Source organism: Mauremys mutica, chromosome 2 (assembly GCF_020497125.1).
Source record: "Mauremys mutica isolate MM-2020 ecotype Southern chromosome 2, ASM2049712v1, whole genome shotgun sequence".
NCBI lineage: Eukaryota > Metazoa > Chordata > Testudines > Geoemydidae > Mauremys > Mauremys mutica.
In genome coordinates this window covers 262,105,799-262,129,580 of record NC_059073.1, presented here as the reverse complement: position 1 = coordinate 262,129,580, position 23,782 = coordinate 262,105,799, and the positions used below count along the sequence as shown (strand labels likewise).

At 42.5% G+C, this 23,782-nt stretch overlaps 1 protein-coding gene across 1 annotated transcript in view; it reads right to left on the bottom strand.

The window, feature by feature from the left end:
• The window catches only part of MYO3A (myosin IIIA), a 189,836-nt gene that overhangs the window by 97,004 nt on the left and 69,050 nt on the right, over positions 1-23,782 (bottom strand). The window contains exons 6-9 of the mRNA XM_045007383.1: positions 12,562-12,638; positions 9,596-9,741; positions 7,873-7,938; positions 4,853-5,008 (exon numbers count right to left, since the gene is read on the bottom strand). Coding sequence (XP_044863318.1) covers positions 4,853-5,008; positions 7,873-7,938; positions 9,596-9,741; positions 12,562-12,638 — 445 coding nt within the window. The remainder of the gene's footprint in view (positions 1-4,852; positions 5,009-7,872; positions 7,939-9,595; positions 9,742-12,561; positions 12,639-23,782) is intronic.

Here is a 23,782-nt window from a genome sequence, read left to right as displayed (position 1 = left end):
ATTTATCCTGAAAACATTTCCATGAGGTAGAGACAGGATCATCCCTGGGGGATGCGGTGTGGTGCCCAGGACATTAGAAACTCAGCGCCTATATGCCGGGGGTGGGTGTGTGCGCTCCCGAGCACACTGCACCCTTGCTCCTCTCCCCTCCCCCCCAGCACCTCCTGAAACTGTGAAACTGATCTGCTCTGCAGCAGGCAGGAGGTGCTGGAGGGGAGGGGAGAGGAGGGTGCTGGGGGGGGGACTCCTCCTCGCCCCCTCCACCCGCCTGCCGCTCACCTCCCCATTCGCCTCCTCACCCGGCTCGCCCATCTCACTGCAGGGCCCCCCCAAAGCACAGGGCCTGGGGTGGTCTCCCCAATTTGCTGTACCCTAGGGATGGCCCTGGGTAGAGAAGTACCATTTTCCCCATGGGGAACTGAGGCTCAGAGAGGCTAAGTGACTTCCGAAGGACACACAGATAGTCTGTAGCATAGCAAGGAACTGAGCCTGGGTCTCTCAAATGCCAGGCTAGTTCCTGACCCGCTTGGTCATCCCCCCTCCCATACCCAGAAGCTCAACAAACATGGGATTTGTTCAGCCAACAAGGGGAGTGAATGCCAGAGTTGAGGACCCTCCCCTGAAGGCAACCACACTCTAGGCTGCCAAAGGTCAAATCTAGGGATTGTTAGCAGTGGTACCACAGCTGATCCCAACTGCCATGACAGCTATAATGTACTCTCTGTAGCTGCCATTGCTGAATAAATGGGCAGCCACATTCTGTACTAGCTGAAGCTTCTAAATGGCACAAAGGGCTGCCCTTTAACAGCTTATCATTAGATTTCAGTGCAATCCTTTTGTGTTCAGTGTGAATTTTGATTTTGACAGAAAAAATATGAGCAACAATGATGGGCCCAAGCCTGCTTTCCTTGCACATCCAAAATGCTCAGGGAAGTCATTGTGAAGATCAAGAAAGGATCTAGTCAAAGAATAAATGATGACATTAGCTTCACTGCAAGTTCTGGGTGCGAAGGGAACCACTGATTGGACACCATGTATATAACTAACTCTGAAGTGAGTCACTATTTCCAAGAATTGCTTGTTGTACTAGTTGTTGCACATTTCTGCAGAGATAGTAACAGTAAATGTGAAAGCAGTCAAGATTAAGACAGCTGAACAACCAAAGATAAAAGCATTACAAGCATGACAGTCCGACATAAAAGCTACAGCCCTTAAAACACACATTTTCTGTAAAAAACAATTTTTTCTCATTTAGCCTTTCAGAAGTATTCTTTCAGAATAGCCATTGTGTACACCTTACAGTGTTGATTTCTAATATATTAAGTTGGGTAGTGATTTCATTTTTTACTCCTATAACGTGACTGCAGGAATGTAGCTATACAATTTAAAATATGAGTTTATTCATTAAAATCATTGTAAAATTCCTTATGATTATATCTTAATCCGCTGCAGCAAATCAAAATAATCCACATTACAACACACTGTCTTGCTTCCTTGTATTGTATTGGAGCATGCAGCACCAGCAAAGAATTTTAATAATGTTTACTGTACCTGACAGGTCATGCTCACGATAAAGACAATGCCTTTGAACCTGCTGAAGACCAAGGCCTTGATCCTGCAAGCTAGTCCACCCATATGGAGCACCCCCCCAGTGACTTTTGACTGGACTCTGTATGGGTGCAGGGTGCACCTGCATGGAGCTCCTTTGCAGGATTGGGGCCCAAATGTGTATTATTGTCCATTTAAAATAAGGGAAAAAGGTCTAAAATAAGAAAACCTCTTTTTGCTTTTAGTACTATAGCTTACATAGTTCATTTACTAATTTGACATTTTTCACCTCTTTTGAGATTTATATGGGCTGCAAGTGAAAAGGATGGCATTGTACTAAAGGGGTGACTGACAAACATCAAAAGTAAGATGTTCCCATTTTTGTGACTACAATGAGGAAATTTACATGAAAATGTGTGTATGTGTATGCAGGTATTCCTGTGCACCCCCTTGATAAATTCATAAATTGTAGAGCCAAATGATAAATAACAGTCATATGATGAAGACTGTTAGCATGCAACTTTGACTGACTAACCTGCCCTCTGCCTTCTAATCAGTGTCCCTATAACTCACACTAACACTCCAAACCCTTGACTGTCAAGCAGCTTCAAACAAGCGGCCATTTTAAAATATCAATCTGCTAGAGAAATGTTTCCTCACTCAGTCGTCAAATGTAGAATTTTACACTCAAATGGCCCCAAGCCTGAGATCCAAGATGGGCCAGATTCAGTCATAGATCAGTGACAGATTTTCTAAATATAAAAATGTCATGGCTTTAAGGCAAGGTATCTTGCAGCATCACAGGGCTTTCCATGATGGGGAGGTGTGCTATAAAGGTGTAACTGGCACTTCGTTGGGATAATCTGCAAAACATACTCATGGCTTCACAACTTGCAAGTAATGGGGACAACCCAGTTTTATCCTGATAAAACCTGTATACTGCAATATGCTACAGACCTGATCCAAAGCTTAACAAAATCAATGGAAAGACTCCTAGAGACTGCAGTGGGCTTTGAACTGAGCCCTCAAACGCTAACATATCCTATGATGCTTGCACCCATCAAAATACAAGTAGGCTGTAGCCCACAAAAGCTTATGCTCAAATAAATTTGTTAGTCTCTAAAGTGCCACAAGTACTCCTGTTCTTTTTGCGGATACAGACTAACACGGCTGCTACTCTGAAACCATATAGTAGATGCTACACAATATAGTTAATATTGCTAAAAATAGAAGCTTGCCAAGTCTGCATTCAGAATACACCTATATAAGCCCAACACAATACAATCAAACAGATTAGTTGTTCCAATCTCAGCCAACTAAATACTTTCCTGCTCCATTAACACAATTGCACTGGTGCAAGTCCAGTGCATGAACAAGACATATGTCTACAAGCATGAGTCTAATTCAGCACTTACTGTACTTATTATTACTTCAGCTCTGGTTTACCATTTTGTCCTTTCATATTTAACATTTGCTGGAGGATTGCCTTCCTGTAGGAGTACACATACCATAAGATTTGCCTTCTATTAAATTTACTGAAAATCCCTTGTTTTAACATCTGCTATTATCGCTGTACAAGCAATAAAAGTAGTGATTACTTTCCAATAATTTGAACTGTAACAAAAGATACTCATAATTTCAAGTATGTCACTAGAATAAATTAGAATTCCAAGACTGTAAATAAAGTTAATGTAGGTCAGCGTTTATTATATTCTCATTGCCCTGTAACAAGATTGTGCAGGCCTCTTTTTAATTCTATAATTTATGCCTCTTAGTTAACATCTTCAATGCCTTAGCACATAGGTCCCCATCCTGTAATCAGATACATGTTTACTGACTTTTGACCTGAGGATCCTAAATGGTATCAATGGAATTCCACATGAGTGCGAGGTTCACCACGTGGATCAGATTGCAAGATCAAGGTAATAGAGTTTCATTCAATGAACAGTATGTGTGCCTGTGCCATCATTACTTATTTTACACTGGATTTTGTAAATTAATACATTCTTTAAAATTAGCTCTCTCAGCTGGGCCATTTTCCTTCAATTTTAATGGTAAGTACTGACACAAGTTAATTTATTTCAATTCCAAATCTCTCCTGGTTCTCAGAATAGATGGCAGATCTGTGGCATTCAGATTGTATCAATACGGCATATAATTGAAATGTGGACCAACTGCAATTGTTTTTTTTTTGTTTTTTTACTGAAAAGCCAGAAGAGAGAAACAACTAATCATCCACACACATTTTTCAGATCATTTTTAGACAGCATTAGTCTAAGAACACTTAAAAGATTGCAAATGCTTTAGAAATATATTTATCATCATCATCTTCGAAAGGTAAATGGCAAAGCAAAAAATTTCCCAAGATCTGAACTGAAGACTGCAATATATATTAAGTTTGTGTAAATATAAATAGGAGGAAACATGGCAGATTTTAATAAGATTTCTCTGTGAAGCTCATATGGGGAAAACGTGACACTGTGAATTGATAATGTCAAAATAAGTCTTTTAGATTTCATGTTCCATTAAAAAAAATCTATTATCCCTTACCTTGAAGCACAGGAGAAAAGCAAGAGAAATACATCAATACTAATCACATGGTGCATTTTACATCCAGTACATTAGTTTGGTGAAGTTGTTGTTTAAAAAAATTGCAACACTGAGCCAAACCATCTTCAGAATTTTATATCAAGGCAGTAAGAGCTTGGTGTTTGATAGTGCAGAATTTATATTACTAAATGCCATTAGAAGAAAGAAAATACCCTCCCTGCTCAGTAAGACAGAAAAGAGTCTTTTTAGCAATAAAATATTTTCTTTATTTGCAAGTTAAAGGCATGATTCTGCCATCCTTACTCATGTTGAGTAGTACCTTACTCCACAAGTAACCATATTAATTACCATGTAAGTGCCAGTGTGAAAGAGGATATGTCTACATTGTAATAGGGGAGAGAGTGTTTGCAGCACGTGTAGACATACCCAAGCTAGCTTTACTCTAACTAGCTTGGATGGCAGCATGGGCTTTAGTGCAGACTGCGCAAGCCTGCCTGGGACTCTGCGTAATTACTCAGGCAGCTAGCCCACGCTAAAGCTTCACTGCTATCAGTACACAAGGTAGCTAGATTAAAGCTACCTCAAATATGACTATCTGTGCTGTAACTGACCCCCTCTCCCCAACTGCAGTGCAGACATTCCCTGAATGTTGCAGAATTGAACCCTCAGTGTTAACTGATTTTAAATGGTAAAAGTTTCTACGGCCTCCAAATTACTCTTTTATTCCATGCAGAAAAGAAAATAATTCAGGTACCTTGCCTTTTCAATGACTCCCATTTGTTGATGAACATCAATAAATTCCATAAGCTGCTTCTGTAATGCTTTCTCCTTGCCCTCGATTTGCTTAATGAAGTTATGCTGCAAAAGATCAGATATTGTCGGGCGTTTCTCATAATCTTTAGTCAAGCACCTGCATTGGCAGAAAAAGCAGGTGATCATACACAGAGCTGTACATTGTTAAGCAGTAAAGTGTAATTTTGGATTCATTCATGCCTAAGTCACATACCTACAGGACTGTCTCATTAAAGTATGCACATCTTAATCACTCCAGCTATAAACAGACAGAAGTTTTGATAGAATTTGGGATCAAAAGATGTTAAATCTCTGTATTTTAAATCAGAAATATCAGGCAGCTTAAAGAAACCGCTGGAAAAACAGAAAGTCGTTAGTTCTAATTTCATTGTGGCTTCTCAATAGGACAGTCAAATTGACACTAGGTATGTAAACTGAGAACGTATATGTTGGTTACCTCGGGGTTTAAAAAAAAAAGGCATGTGATTTTTAGGAACGTTTAGATCCCGACTGTGAGCTTGGGCCCATCCCTAGTGCTGACTTGAATGCCCAAATACAGGTTAAAGCTGTAATGTTTAGGGGTCTATCCTTGAAAACTGGATTCCCCATACATTATAAATAGAATTTATGTTCTAAATAGCAGATTCTAAGGGAAAGAATATACTGTACTGTTCACCACTCTCTTTACAAAGCCTTCAAAAGTGACTTCAGATGCAACAGAACCAGTGTGGTTCCCCTAGAGAGAGGTGGGAACCATCTGTGAAGCTTCACAGTCCCGTTCTAGATATGCTCCCTGCACATCCTTATGTAGCAAGGCTAGGAGGTAGGGCCAGCCGGAAGAGAAATGGGAATGGTGTCACTGGATCTGCTGCTATGCAGAGCCACCAGCTACTGTCCCTGCAAAGAAGGGCCACAGAGCTAGAGGGGCTACTCCCAGCTCAACAGAGCTACACGGCCATGCCCCAATAGGAGACTGTCATAGGTCAAAGGGTTTAGCCCTTAATGGATTCCTTTTCAGGGTCACTAGAACTTTGAGAAATATTTGTCCATTTATGGGACAAACCCTGAAATCTTGAAACCATATTTAAAACAATTATTATAGATAAGGGTCACAGGACCTTTCACACCTAAATCACTGGTTCAAAATCCTGACCCTATTGCCTTCAAGTCTCCCACTGATTTCAGTGGGGCCAGGATTTCACCCCAGGCGTTTTGTAGATGATAATTTATTACTGCATCACTCTTTGGTGGCCTATGTGAAATAAGTTTGTGGTCTGAGTCCAGTTACTTCAGGATATACCCCAAACCACCATGTCAATTTGCACCTGTATTGGGGAGAGGGTGAGAGGAGAGGAAGCTTAAAAGAAATTTACAAATAATTAGTTGGTATACATCAACTACAAAGTCATAAGAAAGATTTACATTTATGGGGTAGATCCTCAGATGGCGAAAACTAGCGAAGCTCTGTTGACATCATCTGAACCAGGGCCGGCTCCAGGCACCAGCCTACCAAGCACGTGCTTGGGGCGGCACCTTGGGCAGGGCGGCGCTCGGGTGTTTTTTGTTTTTTGTTTTTTTTATTCGTCGGGGCAGTGCTGGAGGGTTATTTTTTTTGTTTTGGTGGCGCGGCACTCAGGAAGGTGGGGTTTTGGGCAGCACGGCGCTGGGAAGGTGGGGGCTTGCGCGGCGCTCGGGGGGGGCAGGGCTCCGGGCAGCTCGGCCCTGGGGGGGGCGCGGGCTTGCGCAGCACTCGGGGAGTGGGGCTTCGGGCGGCGTGGTGCTCAGGGGGGCGGGTGTTTCGGTGGCGTGGTGCTGGGGGGGGGAGTTGGTGGTACGGCACTCGCAGGGGGGGTACGGCGGGGCGGCGCTCTTCTTTTTTGCTTGGGGCGGCAAAAAAGTTAGAGCCGGCCCTGATCTGAACTGTGCCAATCTGCTCTTCATAATCCTTTTATTTTTTAATTATTTGTTGTTGTTTTTTTTTTTACAGAAATTTGCTTAATAAAAAGTGTGTTAATATGGCATAGCGATCTGGCTAATTAAGAAGCTATATAAGACCAGGATAGGCATTCCCTGCTAGATAGTTACATAAGTTCAGCTCCTGCTCCATCAGAGCTGGGCAGGAAATGGTTTTCCCATCCTATGAAAATTTTTGAGATTTAAAATTTTTTCCACTCTGCATCATGACAAATCTAAGACCTTTAAAAATGTTTCATGAAAAACCAAGGTAGGGGGGAGGGAAAGAGAGGAAGAGCATGAGAGAACACACAACACCAGAATAGTCAATAGCTGGGTGGTTAGGGAACACACCCGGGGCATGAGAGACCCCAGTTAAAAGTTTCTTCTCTGAAAAGTTTGTGGAATCAGCATTTTCCAACCAAAAACTGTTGAAAAATTCCCAATTAGCTCTACTCTCCATCCATCAGATTAAACCATTCAACCAAGCCATTTCATAATACCAGGGCCAAATTCTGTCTGTTCTCAGTTACACTTGTACAGTTAAACTGCTACAGTTCCACTGAACATGTTTTCAGGGGTGTAACTGAGGAACCAACAATAGCCAGTAAGCTTTCCACAGGTCATGGGAACAGCATATGGTCTGAAACAGCAAACAATATACACTGGAAATCCTATAGAACGGATGTAAGTCACATTGATACCAAATTCACCCTGATTCATGTTAATAATGTATTTTAGAAACAGTAGTCAGACTGATATTGGAATTGTCACCTGAAGCCTGAGTTTGCAGGAAGCCTAAGATAAAACCATATTGCTTATATATTTACAAATAAAAAGAGGAATTTATACAAAGCAAGTTTACTATAATAAATAATGTGGAGGAACAAGGGAGAAATATATTTGTAGTAACAGATTTCCAGACAGAATACAAAGATGTAATATTTCAACTACATTTATGCATACATCTTATGTACACATCCTATTTGGTCGAAAGGGTCTCAATAAATGGTCTCAATTCTTACTCACTTGTTAATAAAGTCATTGAACTGCGATGACCACAGCTCCGGTTGGCGTAATGTTGGAGGTGGATTTCTGTGAAGGTCAGTATTACGATAAGTTAATATGTACACGCTTGACAAAAACAACGTAAGAAGGCAGGCTGAGTAATGAGTTTTAGGAGGGCTATTGAAAAAAATATTGATTTCCACTGGTTAAAGGAGCATTGTGTAGCCAATATAATACTTCATTAACCTCCTACTTTACATAACTAACAAAGCATGAGGAAAATCTACCAAATATAATCAAGAATTGCTGTCATTTTTCAAGCATATCAATAAAAGCAAATGAACCTAATTCACTATTTGTATATCGTGACAGGACCCTTCTTTCTTTCAAAGCATGAGGCAATTGATTTTTTCTTTTAAAATCAGGAGTTCTTTAAGGAATTCTATCTTAAATCTCAAAGAAGGGTCATAGCCTCATTGCATTAACTGGCCCATTAACAAAGTATCAAAATTAATGAACACTCTTATTATCTATTTGTGATTCACTAAGGCACCAAATGACAGTAAAAGGATTACATTCAGGCCTGGTATACATGGGTACGATTGCTTTGCCTTCCATGGAATTGCATCTGCTTACTGTAGCTTTGAATTTGGCTCAAAATATTTTGAATTCGTCTTTTTCCTTTGAAATACTGTAAAGTGGACATTTTCCACTTGACATACCCAGTAATGCAAAAAGAAATCACTTAAAAATGAGGCTGTTTTTCAAAACAGTGCTATATCCACTAGGCAATACTGCCTCTCTTTTGGTAGGAGGAGCTTGTAGGCTTCACAAATCAAAGGGCAAATCTGGTAAACTTTGCTAACCCTAACAATGGCTCTCTTCTCTCAGTCGCAAAATTCTAAATCAGTGCATCTTTAATGGCTATGTCAAAGAAACAAGTGCCAGCTAGCATGTCACTAAGAGGATGTACCACCCTCTTTTCCTCAGGCTCCCATCTCACTGTTTCTCCATGTCAGTATAACAAAAATAGAGTTTGAAGTGGGCTTGGATTTTACAATAACTCAAGAGGAGGAGGGAGGTTGCCCAGTATCTTTTGTTCTTTGAGATGGAAGTTCCTCAGAATACCGTGTGAGGACAAAGCATTGTGGGTTCTTCAGTTTTAAAGCTCAAAGAAAACACTTTCAGAAGGAGTGCTGGCTGCATGCAGCTTGTGTGGACAGAAGTGTTGAAACAGGCAGTAGTTGTGCTTGGGGGAGGGTGGGAAAATGTACATTTGCGACTAGGGGAACATTATTCCACTGCAGGGTGTATGATGGAACCTTGCAAGACATTTGATTAGAGAAGTTAACTACATGTTGTCCTGACCTGTTTGTAGGAATCAGACTGGACATTCCAAGCTCAGATCACTGTTTGTAGCAGCACACAAAGGATTTGACTGAATTCTGCACCCCTTCAGCATAGGGCAGCAGAACTATCCCTGCAGATAAAATGCACGCTGAAGTCTGTCCAACGTGGATGCAGTACCCACAATCAGCCCTGCACTCCTGGAGACTTGTATATGCTTGAGGCAGAGTGCAGGGCTGATTGTGGGACAGCGTGCTTCTGCACTGCTCCCTGAGCAGAATTAGTCCTTAATATTCAGTTGTTAGATATAAAGGTGCCCAAGTTTGGTAGGAGGGAGTACGAGAAAGTGGTGGGAATTAGACTAATACTGTGAGAAATAAGGGTATGAAGACATTACCTTGGTATTTTGAAAAGTGCTCTCATAGGATGCAAGTCAGCAAGAGGTGGATCTCCATCTCCTAGCTCTATGGCAGTGATACCCAGTGACCATGCATCGCATCTGGCATCATAGGAGCTGTCCAGCTGCTGCTCACATGCAATGACCTGTGAGAGGAATACTGTTTTTAGGTTCACATTGTTCATTTATGAAAATGTTCATGAGTATCTACACTGAAAAGCACAGCAATTTAAACAGCCATACGGTGAGAAACTCACTGCGATAAAATAGAAATCTATTGAAAAGTAAGCATTTAAATTACATTGAGCATATTCAAGTCTCCTGCTGGTGCCAGTCATATTGCAGAAAAGCAATGCTGAAATCAGAGAGAGCAAACTGGTGATTACATCCTATCCCTGCTTCTCAATTCTGCTATAGGAGTTGGGAGGCGGGGAGCTCATACCTACCTACGTATACACCACACCACATTGGTGCCTGAGTATTAAAGGAGTGTACCAGCACACCATAACATAGAGTCCAATGTGGCTCTGCCTTCTGGCCCCACCATCCCCACATGGAACGGCAGTGACAGGGACCTTCTCCCCACTAGAGACATAGGTGCAGTAGTATGCGGCCCTTTCTGCTGCCCTCTTTGCAGGATTCCCCTCTGGAGCAGCAGAGATGACAGCCAGGGTCCCCTCTTCCCCTCACAGAGCCAAGGGCAGTGGGATTCCCTCAGAACCTATACTCTGGTTGCTGAGATACCTGCTTGGCTGGGTTGGTTTGTGGACTGGGTCCACTGTACTATTCTCTCCTTGTCCTGCACAGAGTCCTCTGCTCAGGTGATGTTGGCAGAGCCACCCAAAGCAATGGATCTTGGAGTTAACATCCCACTGAGAAGACAGTGGCAAGTCAGACCTCTCACAACTCTTGTTTCAAACTATCTGCAGACTCATAACTGTGAGGGCCATAAATTTCCTTTAAAAAAAAGATAGCTGAAGTGACACCAGGAGCTAAGAATGGGCATATCTCATCTATGTCTTAGTCCAGGCTTTACTTCCTCCAATTTCAGTACTGCAGAAAAAAGACATACTTTCTGTCTCTGGTGAGATGGCAGTCTAGTGAGAGAGGGTCTAAAGCAGCTTCCCTCTTTCTTGCATTTATTTATTGGATTTTTTTTAAAAGTGACTTTCATAACACCTATGGATGCATATACAATACATTTGACAAAAGAATATAAAATATGTTGCCCACATTCAATAGAACTTAAAGACTACCCCAGAATTTTGTAACAATACAGCCCCCACTACTCCTGTCTTGGGCATATTGGTTTATCAACAGAAGAACTTCACTGCATAAACACTATAAACATCTTGTTCAATATTAATAAACATGTAGTGCTCCATGCTTCCCTCTACATCTTCACAAAGAGCCTGAACCTGCAGAAGAGCAGAATTCTGCCTTTTGCAGTGTTCATCTCCTTCACTCGACCCCATGGAAGCCTCTCCACAGAATCCTGCTCTGTGGAGTTGGAGGAAACAGAGCAGAAGCCAGTTGGGTTCCTTCAGATTCTCCTGCCTGAAGCGCATGAGGGAAAGCAGTGGAAGCCAAAGGTTTAGTAAAGTACACCGTTTTCCCTCTGCACTCTGGAACTTCTTTTTAGGGAGGATCATGGGCAGCTGCAATAAGGAGAATCCCTAGAAGCCATGTTTGCTGCAGGAAGCATGCTTAAAATGGCAGAGCTGTGGCAAGGGGTGTCTGTGTGGATGACTCTTGCCTCCTGAAAATGCCAAAATCCATGCAGATGTCAGGTGATCTGAGGGACAAGAGGGTGGAACCCCAGTCTTCTTCTCTAGAGGGGAAGTAAACCATGTCCTCCACCAGACAGAAGAACTTGGAGGAAACACAGTAAGGTCAAACTTGTGAAGTTTCCTCTCCCTTGTGTGGGTTATTCCTGTGGCGGGGGATAATGGCACTGTACAGTTCTTCCTCTGCTATGAACCGAGCATCAAAAAAGAAATTTGGTTTGCAGTCTGTCCCACTGGGCACCCATTCTGCCAGTTTCACAGAGAGAGAATTTCTCAACAAGATGGCCGCCATTAGCAGCACATTCAGAAATGCCAATTTTAATTAAAAACTTTATTTTCAAATTCATTTCAGTTAATTCACATTGACAGATGAGTCGGGAAATTTCAGCTAATTAGCTACTGGGCTGAACAAACAAAGTACAGTTTTTTTCCCCTATAAATAGTACAATTGCATATACTATAAAACATTTTTATTTTCTTGCAAACAATGTATTGCTGCATATGCTTATTTAATAAACTTAATTTGTCCTATTGGAGTTTATAATATCTATTTTTATACTTTAGATATAAAAAGCAATCAAAGTTACGACTAAGCTTCAAATATATATAATACATTTTTACTTATTCACACAAATGTTTTGTTGTTGTCTATTCATGAAGAACGTGCTGTATTAAAAGTCTCCTGAGCAGTGAGATACACAAATAAAATACATAAAATCAAGAAAGTAACCTCCTGTTTAGTTCCATTCTGCTGTGAAATCTATAATACTCAAAAAGGATCACACTGTTCTCAGTCCTGACTTTAAACATAGTCTTGCTGGACTGTCATTTAAAAGAGAGGATTGAAGTCACAATATAACTGTGGGCTCTTTCTACCCCTAGAAAGAAACTGATTTCAAAACATACTTTCTCCTCCAAAGAATTTCAACAAGTGATCTATGCAGCTCCTCTTGTTCTAATCACACACTATTCAATTAAATACATTTGAATTAACATTGCATAAAAGTAAAACAGATAAAAGAAAATACAAGCATTTTATACAGGGTAAAAAGTTTTTACAATTGACATTTCCGTTCAGTTTGCTAAAGCTACTAAAATAAAAGGGAAGAGACAGAGAAGCAGAGAGACAGGCAAAAGCAATCTGGAAAAAAAAATGTATGTTTTCAAATGTAATCTAACCTCTGGAGCCATCCAAAAAGGGGTGCCCACAGACGTGTTCCGACGGAGATGAGTGCTGGTCAGCTGAGCAGACACACCTAAAGGAATACAGGGAAGCTATATTCAGAGTGGTGGTTACTTTTGTTTAAATTCCATCTGGACTGTGCCATCATCATCATCATCTCGTCCTGGGACTACAATGGATTTTGCATCAGGACCATGGAGAATGTCCTGTCATAGATCATAGAATCATAGAAGATTAGGGTTGGAAGAGCAGCTTCCTCTCCTACAAAAGACAGGAACTCTAGATTGAGTGCCTCCACTAATCACAACAGAAGCAATATCACCTAGCAGGGAGAGGTAGTCTATAAGGTAGGCAGATCCCAAGCCATTTAGGGCTTTAGAAGTCAAAACAAATACCTTAATTTCCACCCAGAAACCAATAGGTGCAGATCCTGAAGTGTTGGGGGTCATGTCTGGTGATTGTGCACTTAACAAGCGGGCTGCCACATTTTACACTTGCTTCAGCTTCTGAACATATTTAAAGGACACTATCCTCCAGACTACAGGTGACAAAGCATGGTAAAGTCCACATTCAGGAGCAAAGTCTGCAAATTCCTGGGCAGACAGAGCTGGAAAAATCTGACAAGGTAACTGATAATCAATGTCTAATAGTATTATGGAACCTAACCAGAACTTCCACATTGTGAATTTAATAATAAATTATTAATGCTTATCCTCAGTCGGAAGGGGACAGACCCTCTAGTTACTTCCTTCAACCAGCCATAATCCCCTGAGGCTCAGCTAGATTGAATGGCAACCAAACTCATTTTCATCCAGGGCCCAATCTTGCCTAGACACCAAGAAAGACACTTAATCACATGCTCTGGGCTGGAAAAGACATAGCGATAAAGATAGGTATCCTCAGTGCATCCTCAACTCTCCTAAAGGCCTCAGATATACATTGAATAAAAAGGGTGACAGCACAGAACCTTGGTAGTAACCCCTGAGAGCATTCTCGGGGCACAGGAGCAAGAGTGCCATTGTGTGTGTACCAAGGACAGAACCCCAACTGGCAAGGGTAAATTAAGTCGGAGGCATCAAGATATTGTGAGAGTTCTCTCACCACAATTGTTTCCATAATCTTAACCCAAACTGGAATATCAGATACTGGTCAATCAATAATGGATAGACTGTCAGTGTCTGGGGATGGCTCTTTGAACAGAGGCTGCACATGTTTCTTTTCAACTATTAGCAACCCACCATGCCCAGTGAAGGCATCAGCGATCTGCATCAGCAATGAACTCAGTATTTCCCAATGGCCTTAACTGACCATGAAGGAAAATGGATCCAAAGCCCAGGTAATGATATTAAATTCTCCTGAAACATCCAAAACTTCAGTGAATAAGACTGGCCAAAGCAAGCAGAGATAACGTAGCTTTTGTTCTTTCTAGATATTGCCTGTTCTGAATCCACTTCATTTTATCCACAAGAAAACATGCAGTTTTCTCATAATGGGAGCAATTCACATCAGCAACTGAGTGGAAATAGGCTGGATTAATGAGGCTGTCCATTACCCAGCGCAAATCCTCAGGTTGAGACTTTGAAGATGCTATGGTGGAGGAAAAGACACTTGAGAGGAGATTATCTGGTTTTTACTTTAAATGCATGTACTCAGCTCTGATTCACAGCACAACTATACTTGTCCATCATCTAAAAGTCACTGCATAGCTACTAAAAATAAGGCTGCATTAAAGCTCCTGTTTGGCAAATCAGCCTGTTGTTTAAAAAGAAACACATTCAAAATCATTACATTTGTAGTTGCCTCTCTCTGCATTTTGCTATGTGAGATAACGAGTGAAATCTGCCCTTTCTCCATAGCTGTAGAGGCCCAATAAGCAGCAGAGCCATTACGGTTCATTTGCCTAGTGGTAAGCAGGATGTGAGGAGCCTTAACATGGCCTCCACATCATTTGTGCACCATGGAGATCTGCTGCACAGTGGCTTCATCCCTGCTGCTACCGAAGGGAGTCTTGGGGCCAGGCTCTGGCCTATAGATCTATGGCTAAATGAAGCCTCCAGCAAAACACACTGCAGAGAGGTTGTGCAGCAACCACAGATGCTACTACAGCCCTAAAGTTGTTTTATTGCCCATACAGCGACTGTGCTGCCTTACGGTTAGGGAGGAGGAGGAGGTTTCTGTCCCTTTGCTAACCACCGTGGAACCCCCCATGCCAAGTTCTTTTACTCAGGCTTGACACAGGGACCAGGATTTGGACCTAAAGGCAAAAGAAAGGCAGTAACTGAGATTTGATATTATTCCAGTGTCAGATTTTATAAATAATCATAACTTTCTGCATAGATAAGGAGCTAACATAAAAGAAATGTTAAATATGCAAAACCTGCTCAGTCTAAGTCTAGTTTCTTCTCACTGAACTGTAATAATTAAGTGAATCCTAGTTATTTATTCTTAACTTCCATAAAATGCTGATTTAATTTGAATTGTTCATCACTATTTTCTTTAGGCTGATTTTTTATACCCTTTTGCTCTTGGCACTAACCTGGCATTTCAGATTACAGAGTGTAAGTCTTACGACAAATGATATTTCTTTGGGCTCTTTCTGCATGTAGGGGAAAGATGATGTCATGCCACACTTGGCAACATTTCTTCCAGCACTTCAGCAACTAATCAAGCATAAACCCAGCCAGCTCTTTTTAACTTGTACATTTTCTAACAATAACATTTTAGGGTTTTTTCTTTACTACTGCTGTAATGAAAAAACTGGACCAAGCATCTTCCGAAGGAAATCTAAAAATCCACTGCCAACACATTTTTCATACAATGCAAAAGTGAAAAATCTTATGAAGATGAACAATTTGATAAATAAATGCACGAGTTATGCAAATACACGGACTCTCTCTCATACACATATATAGAAAGGAAGGCACTACACTTAGTGATAAGAAAAATAGATATTATGGGTGTGTTCAGAAAAAGATCAGGCATGTTTCTTGTCTATTATGTCTGGTAACTCTAGGCACTGGCTTACTCATGAAAAGTGGATATTTTTGCGTAGTACCCTCAGATGGCAGGTATCATACAAGCTTCACATTGTAAGCATTAGCAGAGCAGAAGTACCTGAGAACTAGAGCTACTCAGTTATGATCTTGGACTTAAATTAAGTAAGCAAATAGTAGTGCAACAATGAGTACTTTATTAATTATCATTATTAAATACTGATATACTGTGATAGCTTCCCCAGCCCTGAGTCAGAGATTGGAGGTACATTATGATAGGCACTATACACATAACAAAAATGTGGTCCTTGCACCAAAGAGCTTACAATCTAAATATATGACAATAGGCAAGTATAGTGAGGTGGTGTGGTTCCGCGCTGCCCCGGAGAGAGACGAGTCCCTCCGGACACCAGAGTGGGTGGAGCCAGGAAGCTCTGAGCCCAGGGCCGGCCCATAACATTTTGGCACGTGAGGCGGGGAGCTCAAATGATGCCCCCATGCCTTCTTCCTGTTCTACTCCTCTCATGGTACTGTTCTGCTACCTACCCCAATAAAGGAGAATTAACAACTTAAAATGCCTTGTTCAAAAATTTTAAGTAATACTTAACTTTCAAACGCCTGAACAGCAAATGTAACTTTTCTTGTCTGCATAGTAAACACTGACATTATCATCAGTTTGAATAATCAAAGTGGTGCTTTCTGTGCCTTCTTGGTTGGAAAGACTTGAACTGCTTCCTGCTGAAGGTCCACAGTCTGGGCCAGCTCATGCTCTATTGAGATGGTTGCAAAGCCGACCAGCCTCTCCTGTGTCACTGTGGAGCATAGATGTGTTTTTATTAACTTCAGCTTGGAGAAGCTGCGTTCTCCACTGGCAACTGTTACAGGAAGTGTTAGAAGTATGCGCAGAGCAACAAAAGCAGTTGGAAAGAGGCTGGTCATCTTATTTGTCCACGTATATTCCAGAACAGCCTTTGGATTTGATCCTGCTGAAATGTATCTTGAAAGGGCTTTCAGTTCATCACCTAAATCACTCACATCAATATTGCCCATGTTATCATGTGTCAACACTGTCTCTAGTGCCCTGCATTGCTGGTGTAGATCTTCTTCAGGTATACTGAGGAGTTTTGGAATATCATACAACATCCCAAATATACTGCTGTGCTCCTTGAGCTGACTGTATTGCACAATCTTCAACTGATTGTATTGCACAATCTAGCACCTGGTTAAAGAATTCAACTTTGAATTGTTGTTTGGGGTCTCTTATGGGGATATCCGGTGCCTCGTAATCAAAACGTCTTCTTCTTCGGTGACTCTTGTATTCTTGAATGGATGCAAAAATAGCTTCAGTGTGATGTTTCTCTGCCAGCTTCTATGCACTCTTCAGAATGTTCTGAAATCCCTCATCTGACTGGTAAGACTGTAGGTATGACTTTGCTTTGTCCAGTTGTTCCATTGCTCCAGATATATCAAGGTCAACACCTTGGAGTCTCTTGCTTACAACATTTATGTCAAACAGTATGTCATGCCACAACACTAAGCCACACAGAAATGTGAAATTATGTATGTTTCTGGTGATTCCATTTCCTTCTGCCACTGTTCTCCCACAAACAGTTTCTGTCATAGCATTATCCTCCATAATGGCAACTATGGCATCATCTGTCTTCCCAATTTAGTGTTTGATAGGCTTTATTGCCTCCACTCAACTTTCCCATCATGTGGCACTCAGTGGTTTCAGTGTCAGAGAGGATGTTCCCAGATGTTGCTTCAAAATTTGCCATCAATGAGTTGATGCAGAGAAAAATACATAGATGCTTTGAATTACATTAAAAAATTCAGCAGCCTCACTAGAAGCTGATGCTGCATCACTGACCACCAAGTTCAATGAATGAGAACTGCATGGGACAAAATAAGCACTCCTCTGTTCTTTCCTCTCATGTTGGCACCATTATCGTAGCCCTGACCTCTCATGTCAGCTATCGCAATTCCCGTATCTTCCAGCTTTTTAAGAAGCACATTTGTCATACCAGCTCCTGTAGTATCATCAATGTCAATAAATTCTAGAAAATGCTCTCTGACAGTCACCATTGCCGGGACATTTTCACTAGGTTCTGTTGTTGTTACAAAATGCACCATTAGAGTCATTTGTTCAGTCTGGCTGATGTCAGGTGTGCAGTCCAGAAAAACAGAGTAATATCTTGCTGACTTCAGATCTGCCACAATCTTCTGTTTGACTTTTGTTGCTAGTAACTGTATGATCTCATTTTGAATTGTTTTTCCAAGGTAGTGGTGTGTGTATATTTCTTGGGTGGTGACTCTTCTTAGATGCTCCAGGAGTACAGCATCAAACTCAGCCATCAGCTCCACAATTTTAAGGAAGTTTCCATTGTTTGGCACATACAGGTGATCTGAAGTGCCACACAGTGCTAGGTTTTGGGTAGCAAGCATTCTCACAATGGCAATGAGCTTTTTAAGAACATTTTGCCAGTAAAGAGACTCTGATGTAACCTTCTCTTGATGCTGATCATCTATGGTGGTCTTTAACCTTAGTCTCATCTCAAGCTCTTTCCACCTATGGAATGCTCTCTGGTGATTTGCTGCCTTCTCATGGCATGCCAGATTTCTAGCCAGATTTTTCCAGTCCTTTGTTCCTGTAGAACCCAGTGTGGCTGGAACATTAGACTGGAAGAGTCTGCAACAAAAACAGTATGCAGCATTCTGGGTTTTTGAGTACATAAGCCATGGCCTCTCCACTTTGTCACCACTGGGGATTTCATGCCAGAAATGTGTTGGATGGAAACTTCTATTTTCATTGTCTTTGGGGAACAATGACATTTTTCACTTGCTGTGGCCCACGCAGTACAAGGAAGTCCCTCAGGCTACTGCTCAAGTGGTTCCACAATCCTGGATCATCTAGACTTAAGGAACTAAATTCAGCAGCAGCTGTTTCTTGCGCCTTCACCACACTCTTCTCTGATCTACACTTTTCTTCAGGAATGTGCATAATTACATCCATCTGAGATGCAGATATGGATGCTGCAGTAGCTGCCAGGTCACCTGCACTCTGACTAACTGGAAAATCAGGCATCTCCTCACCACTCACATCCTCACTGGGGCCAGAAGGCTTACCGTGAACATTTGTGTCTATGTATCTCAGGAGAGCCCTTCCTGCTTAGATAGAAAAGCTTCCTTTGCTTTCTTTCTTTTTTTGAATGCTGCCCCAGAGGGGCGTTTTCTTCTTTCACTCATGACTGCTGTTCTGTGCCACATATAGTGGCTCTCAACACTCAGTTGAAGGGGACAAATAAGCAGGCTGGTAGCAGGGCCTGAGTGAGGGAAGATATCAATGTCTTAAGGGCCTAACTGGCTCCCACTACTGTTCTCCTCAAGTGGGTTCAGGGAAGCAGCAGGAAACAGGAAGCTCCCTGAGAAGCTGGTGTTAATCAGTCCAGGCTCCTGGGGGGTGCTAGAGAGGTACATAAGAGGCTTTCTGTTATTCCCTCTCACCTTTTCTCCTGCCTGTCTGTTATATCTCTTGTGCCCTCCTTCCTCCAGCACAGCACTCCACCATCTCTGTGCATCTAGAGCAGAGAGAATACATATGCACCACCAGCAGAAACAATTTTCTACACTCTGGGTCCTAGTGGTGCCCCCCCCCCCCCCAGTCTGGTACCTGAGGTGGCTGCCTCAGTTCACCTCATGATAACGCCAGCCCTGCCTGAGCCCACCCCGCAGAGGGTCAGGCATTGCCCTGGAAGTATAAAGGTCCGACCTCAGAGCTCACCAAGAGAGCAGCTGCCGGGGAGGCCAGATGCCTCCAGCCTAGCTAGCGATTGGGAAACGCCAGCGGCCTGCAGAAAACCCAAGGACTGACCCGACCTGCCCTGTGCCAGCTACCCAGAGGAGTTGCTGAGCCTACCCCGGCCAGCTACCCGGAGGATTTGCCAGGCCTACCCCTGTGCCAGCTACCCGGAGGAGTTGCCAGGCCTACCCCTGTGCCAGCTACCCGGAGGAGTTGCCGAGCCTACCCCGGCCAGCTACCCAGAGGATTTGCCAGGCCTACCCCTGTGCCAGCTACCCGGAGGAGTTGCCAGGCCTACCCCTGTGCCAGCTACCCGGAGGAGTTGCCGAGCCTACCCCTGGCCAGCTACCCGGAGGAGTTGCCGAGCCTACTCCTGGCCAGCTATCTCGAGGAACCCATGGTGCTGGACCCCCCTGAGGACACCACCCTGACCCAGGTACCGCAAGAGGGGGAGTCTGGAAGTAGCCCGGGGACATCCAACCCTAGTCTGGCTGCAGCACTGCCAGAGCCTATGTCAGTGCATTGCGGCCAGGATCCCCACTGACATAGCAGCGGGTCTTCTGCCGCTGTTAGGGCCCCGGGCTGGGATGCAGTGGAGTGGGAGGGCCTGCGTGCCCCCTGCCAACCAACTCGCAGGTGGCCGTCTCCCCCTCTCCCAGACCCTTTGGAACCTAGGGCCTGGGCCTACTCTTGTATACTGTTACTGCTCAGCCTCTGCCTGAGGGCCTGAGCACCTGACTCACCATTGCCCCGCCCTGACCTAGGGCCTGGGCTTACTGTGTTTATTTCTACCTTCACGAAGGCCTCAGAGGAAGACTCCTGCAGCCGGACTAATTCCGCGCAAGAACTATTCCCAAGTTTAGTGAGGCGGTGTGGTTCCCTGCCACCCTGGAGAGAGACGAGCCTTGGCTAACCTCTCTACAGCAAGGGAATACAACAAACAGATGGAGGGAGCACAAGGTGACAGTGAGATGATTACTATTAGCATAATAAGCACCAGTCAGCATAGCAGATGCATAACCATTGTCAAGTGTTTTGTAAGCATCACAGCATAGGTGGCTATTAAGGAGACATTTAAAGGAGAATAACAACATAGTTGCTTTGCAGATCTTTGCATGGAGCTCCTCCATGCATAAGGGGTGGCATGGATGAAAGAGTGAAGGTGCTTCTTGGGAAGTTTTACTAACTGGCTATCATCACTGTGACAGGGTTGATGGCTCCATACCATGTAAAAGATGACAAGAGGGTGGGGTTAAGTCATAAGAGTCTTAAAAGCAGTTTCTGCTTGATGTGGTCGAGAAGGGGGAGCCAGGGGAAGGGGGGAAGGCACAATGCAGTTGAAATGGTGAGCCAGGAAGATGATTTTTGCAGCAGCATTTTGACTCTTTTTTTAATTTTTTAAAAACTAAAACAGTTTTATGGTTCGGATTCTAAATCTAGGTACGCTGGAGAAAATGGATCATGAGGAATGTGGGAGTAGGAGGAGAAAGATGTAGGGAGGGCATACATGCTTATTTTAAAACAATCTATGATAGAGCTGCAAAGTTTCAGCTGTCTGATGGTGCATCAGAAGGCAAGCCCCCTCCCAAACCCAGCATAAGAGCCAGAATTAGAACCAGGAGTTCCAGAATGCTAGTCCTGAACAATGAACACACACAGGAGGGCTTCATAAAACTATTATGAATGTAACCAGCTGTAAACCAAGAGCTAAGAAAGGACCCGGCCTGAAAGGGGTTTAAAAAAAAATCTCATTACACAAAAGTTAATTAATGTATGGAACAGACTGTCAGAGGCAGAAACAGTGATGGGACATAGGCAAACCAGAGTTACAAAGCTCTTCCAGGACGAACATGCTTTCCAGGGTACAAATACTAAACAGAAAGCTGGAGGGTCCTACTCAGGTTGTATGACCCATATCACTCAAAAAATGAAAGGTTAGTATATAAAAGGATGAGTATAGGAATTACAGGGCTTGGACAGATGTCACTGGAAAAGATCAAGGCATGTTTCATAAAATGTATAGGCCAGAATGAAGATACAGGCAGATCTGCCACCATAGAAATAATTCTAGAACTTTAAGAAGAACCCTGGTGAGCAGAAACAATGACCACTCCCCCCCTCAAAAAAAAAACACCTAAAACCCAAAACCACAAGCTAAGCAAGTCTTACACATTTTAAAACCATTCATGAAGGGGCACCCAGGTGCTTTTGCTGCATAGTTCTTGTGTTGATTTACTTCAGAGTAGTGAAGGTGACAGAGACATTTTAGATGACTCTTTGTAATTCTGTTTGAATAGGCAACAAATTGTTTTTACATAATCCCAGAGAAGTAAAGTTATTCAAAGTTCAGACTGAAAATCCTTTAGGCTAAATTCAGACATGAATCTAAACTGGACCAATCTAACCCATGGGGGCTGCTCTAACTTATGCTAGCTGGCTATGATCCCTACATTATCATACGCCGGTGAGCATAGCTAGTGTGCAGCATGTGGCGGCCGGCCCCTGTCTCTGCCCTCACGTGTCCCCTGCTCCAGGGCTGAATGGATGAGTGGCACAGAAACTAACAATGCCCACTCTGTGCCTTGCCAGGTACCTGAGCTCCCCCATATTGGGGAATTCTTTTGCTGGCCAGATCCAGCTACTTTCCAGCCTATTTTGTCTAACATACTTTACAGTATAAGACATTAGATTACTGCACTATGCATTATATAATATTCATGGTACCCCATGGCATCTAAATGTGAATCAATAGGAAAAGGTTGTTCAATGATTGTGACTGGACTAGGACAGTAACTATGATCCCGGTCTATAAAAAGGGTTTTCCCCTTCGGAAAATTCAGATGTTTTTATTGGGCGTATATTCAAAGCAGCTTGACAAGCTCTTTACTGAGGAAGCTTTAACTTTGAACTTCTTTGCTTTTATTGGCTTCTATTAGAACCTCTATATTAAATGTCATTTAAAAGTAACACATGAATGTCATGTTATCTGGAATGGAGAAATGACAACACAATTATACCCTGTTCTTGATCTGAATCAATGAAGCAGACAACTTTATTATGAATGCATGCTAGAATGACTAACATAAATACTAAGCCTTACTATGACTCACTGCTGAGAATAAGCTGAGGGCAGAGGGATAATTCTTTTTATTTTTGAATACTTTAAAATGAAATCATTTTAATTAATGATTGCATTTTGTAAAACGATTCAGACAAAGTTTACAGCTAATGTAGGACAATAAAATTTGAGAATGCAATAGGTTAAGATGGCTTCAGAATAATATGTTTTCTACTACTGTTTGGAAAACTTCCGGAGGTCACTTTTGCTAGATTTTCAGTGTCAATGAGACATGTAAATCAGAAACAACATATCAATGATCAGACTGTCTTTTCCCAAAGTGACTTCAGTCCTGAACCTGAAATCCTCACTAAGGCAAATGGAGATTTATCAGGAAAATACCTATTTTTTTTAAAGTGCCATGTACAAAATTAAGACAGATGTTTTACCTTCACAGTTAATGGTTAATTACACATTGTGTAAAATTTTGCCTCCACCTCATGGCATGGGGGCATGACCTTCAATAAGGAACAGTGTTATAACAAGGTTGATTAATGCACCTTCCTAGACAATGGAATACTACATATTTTTTCATGGATGTGCATAGTTTGTTTTTCTGGAAACAGCAGCTCATACTACGAAATATCTAGTCTATAAGCAGCAGGTTTTGGCAACCCTGGGGAAGTGTAGGCCCTTGTGCCCCTGTTAAATCCAGATTAACAACCCAATTGTCCAATCTTTAGCATATTGGTGAAACAACCTTATTTTCACACAAAAAAATAAAGTGAATCCAGTAGGACTATTCACAAGTGCTTGTCAATGTCAGTAAGTGCTCAACAAAAATCAGGTGTAAGTAAAATTATACTATATGGATGAATGTGTGGGTTTTTATTGCACATGGAGGTGGAACAATGTATTGACAGTTGTTCCAGACAGATTTTGATGACAAAGAGCCAGTTTTTTTAAAAGGTATTTAGGCACCTAAAGATGAAGATAGGTGCCTGCTGGAATTGACAGATTTCAATGAGAGTTTGGCATCTCCTCGCTTTAGAAAATCCCATTATGCATGTCGCTGTGATAATATTCTCAGGCCTGGTCTACACTGGGGGGGGTTCGAACTAAGGTACGCAAGTTCAGCTACACGAATAGCGTAGCTGAACTCGAACTACCTTAGTTTGAACTACTTACCAGTCCTGACGGCGTGGGATCGAAGTCCGCGGCTCCCCCGTTAACTCCGCCACCGCCGTTCGTGGTGGTGGAGTTCCGGAGTCGACGGGAGCGCGTTCGGAGTTCGATATATCGCGTCTAGATGAGACGCGATATATCAAACTCCGAGAAGTCGATTGCTACCCGCCGACCCAGGCGGG